This window comes from Mandrillus leucophaeus, unplaced genomic scaffold (assembly GCF_000951045.1).
Source record: "Mandrillus leucophaeus isolate KB7577 unplaced genomic scaffold, Mleu.le_1.0 Scaffold258, whole genome shotgun sequence".
In the NCBI taxonomy this organism is placed as follows: Eukaryota; Metazoa; Chordata; class Mammalia; order Primates; family Cercopithecidae; genus Mandrillus; species Mandrillus leucophaeus.
Window position 1 is genome coordinate 471,045 of NW_012102676.1, and position 2,781 is coordinate 473,825.

Below are 2,781 nucleotides of genomic sequence, written 5' to 3' on the forward strand. Positions count from 1 at the left end.
CCAGATGTGGTGGCAAGCACCTGTAGTCCCAGCTAGCTGGGAGGCTAAGGAGGGAGGATGGCTTGAGTCCAGGAGTTCAAAGTTGCAGTGAGCCCAGATTGTGCCACTGCACTCTAGCCGAGGCAACAGAATGAGACTCTGTCTCAATAAAAAAAAAAAAAAAAAAAAAAAAGCTGCAGTTTGCCCTTGGCTAGGTCAGTTCCTTGCTAAGGGCTGTTACCTTCAGGTGCTTCAGAGCCTGCTCTGCAACAAGTTCTTCCTTCTTGTTCCACTCAACGGCGTTCATTATACAGGTCCACAGAAGACCAATCACTGCTGTTTCTGGAAGATCATTCCTCTTCATTTCTTCTTTGACATAAAGCACCACCTACATTTCATGGAAATGGGGTCAGAAAGTAACAGGCAGATGGAGAGCTCTCTCCTCCCTCCTAGCTGCCCAGTGAGTCAACGTTTTGGGGCAGCTAAGAAACAATCTGCTTGGCTTCTCCTTTCCTTGTCTGCATTCTCAGACTGGAAGAGGGAGAAAAAATACAATGATTTGTTCTCAAGCAGACTTATTTTTAGTACCAAAATTAATAGGTTTAGCTCTGGTCAGGAGCTGCTGGATAATGTGGAGTAAGAGAGGATTTTTGTTTCCTCATAGAGAAACCCCTTTGAGTCTAATAGAGTAGGGATACTTGGGTCAGTTTGACTTTTTTGGAGATTTAAAGAAGGCAATAGAGTTGTGAACTTTTATCTCCATCCCTAAACTTTAAAACCTCTTGATGGATACCATCTTGGGTTTGTACAGGTCCATTCTCCACAATTTATTCTTCAATCATTACTTTTGATGATCATTATGCCCCATCTCAGTGAAAAGTTAATTTGTAAATAAATTGTAAAGTGCAAAGGTAATTTTTAGATTCCATATACATCAGCAGTATTCAGTAACTTATTTTCCCTTTTGAATTATGTATAAATATGCAAATTTATACTCAACCCTGACAGTATAGAATATAGGCTTGCCTAACAATGTATTTTATATCAAATTTATTTGAAAGGCTTTTTCCTTTTAAAATAAAATAATAAATAGAGGTTTGGGCCTCAGAAATGATTAAAAGTCATCATGATCTCTCCAGTATACTAGTTTGCAAGTAGTAGTAAAACCTTTTTCTCCTCCCTTTTCTTGTTTAGTGGAAACACATTGCTTTCTTGACCTCTGGCCTGGTGTGCAGAAATGCCAGCAGTGACCTGAGTAGCCTTTGAAAGCAGAAGGAGCTGGGCAGTCCCAGTCCCTGTGCTGGCTGGAGGAAGCCACATGAAAGTGTGACATCCTGGCATCTACAAGCATCACAAGGCTTTTTATGTTTCCTTCTTTTCCCCATGGAAAATCATGTACAAATTCTTGCTTGGAGAAATATGACTGAATACACTGTTATCCTTAATATCATGAGACTTAAGAATATTTGTCATTCCAACACCTCCACCTGCTGGATAGTATCAGTCCTACATTCTCCAGCCTTCAACCACGTGAGGTGCCATGCAGGGCTTGGAGCATGGAAGTAGGTGCAGGTCAGGCATTTTGGAGCAGGTGGAAAAAAAGAAAGGATGCTTTATATTAATGTTTAGATTGTTGTGTGAAAGATTTGAAACTTCAAATAGAAAGCTTTCTCCAGATACATTAAAAATAAAAAAAAGATATAGTCATAGCTTTGTGAACTATAGCATGTATATATGAACTATGTATATGCATATTATAAAAAAGATAGCTTTTACATTATAGGGAAACACAGCTATTTCAAGTATGAGTGGGATTAAACAAGTCACACATTCAACTAGTCTTTTCCCATGATAGGAATTCAAGCTTTTTTCAAATAAAAAGCCTACATATTCATACAGAGTGATGAACAAAAAATCCAGTGTTAATTCCAAACACTAGGCAGATGCTTAATCAGGTTAGATAATCTGCAACAAAATTTAAAAACTACCATATAATGGGCTATACTGATAGTGGATAGTCAAATCTATTTGACAGATGACATATTTTGAAAATCATAGCAGCCTGGTAAAATGTCATTTGTGTGAAAATCACTATTAATTTCTGGACCATCCTAGAGTGTTAACAAAAATGGAGGATTCTAAATCTATACTTTGAAGCTGAGTTAATTTAAATGGTAGGAATAAGTGGATAAATTTACAGCAATAAGCATAGGGCAGACTTTTTAAGGAAAGCCTTTGCTACACAGCCCATGTAATTCCTCCCATTCACGTATATTGCAGTGATGTCTGCCCGTGTTCTCCCACCTCCTTGATCGGGCATTCCTGAGAAAGACGCTCCTGGAGCTCCTTCTGCAGTTCCTTCCTGGTGCCCAGGGACTGCTGGACTCGAAGGAAGTCGGAAAGCTCCTTAAGACCTGCGTCAGTGAAGTATTTAGCAAAATGATCCACACTCTGTCTGTTAACTGGAAAGAGTTCCTGAAAGAGAAAAAGGGAGACTGTTATACACAAAGCCATTCAAATTTCGGCAAGCATAAAGGACAAAAATCTTCATTTCACTTAGAATATCTCATATTTCGAAGAAAAGAATAAGACTGTTTTACAAAACAACAAATCACTGGTCTATTTATTGAGCTATTGAGCTAAACATCTTCTGAAATTAGGCAGTTTCACAAAGAAAAAGAAAAAACGGTAAGCAATTGAGATAAACTTGGACTCTATTGTGCCAGTATTGAGAGGTGAGGCTTTTAAAGAGTTACTGGATTATAAGGGCTCTGCCCTCATGAATGGATTAATCCATTCATG

General features: G+C 38.5%; 1 protein-coding gene across 1 annotated transcript in view; it reads right to left on the minus strand.

The window, feature by feature from the left end:
- BZW2 (basic leucine zipper and W2 domains 2) overlaps nucleotides 1–2,781 on the minus strand; it is a 79,539-nt gene that overhangs the window by 9,673 nt on the left and 67,085 nt on the right. The window contains exons 8-9 of the mRNA XM_011983943.1: nucleotides 2,284–2,454; nucleotides 292–367 (exon numbers count right to left, since the gene is read on the minus strand). Of these exons, the coding sequence (XP_011839333.1) occupies nucleotides 292–367; nucleotides 2,284–2,454 (247 nt within the window). The remainder of the gene's footprint in view (nucleotides 1–291; nucleotides 368–2,283; nucleotides 2,455–2,781) is intronic.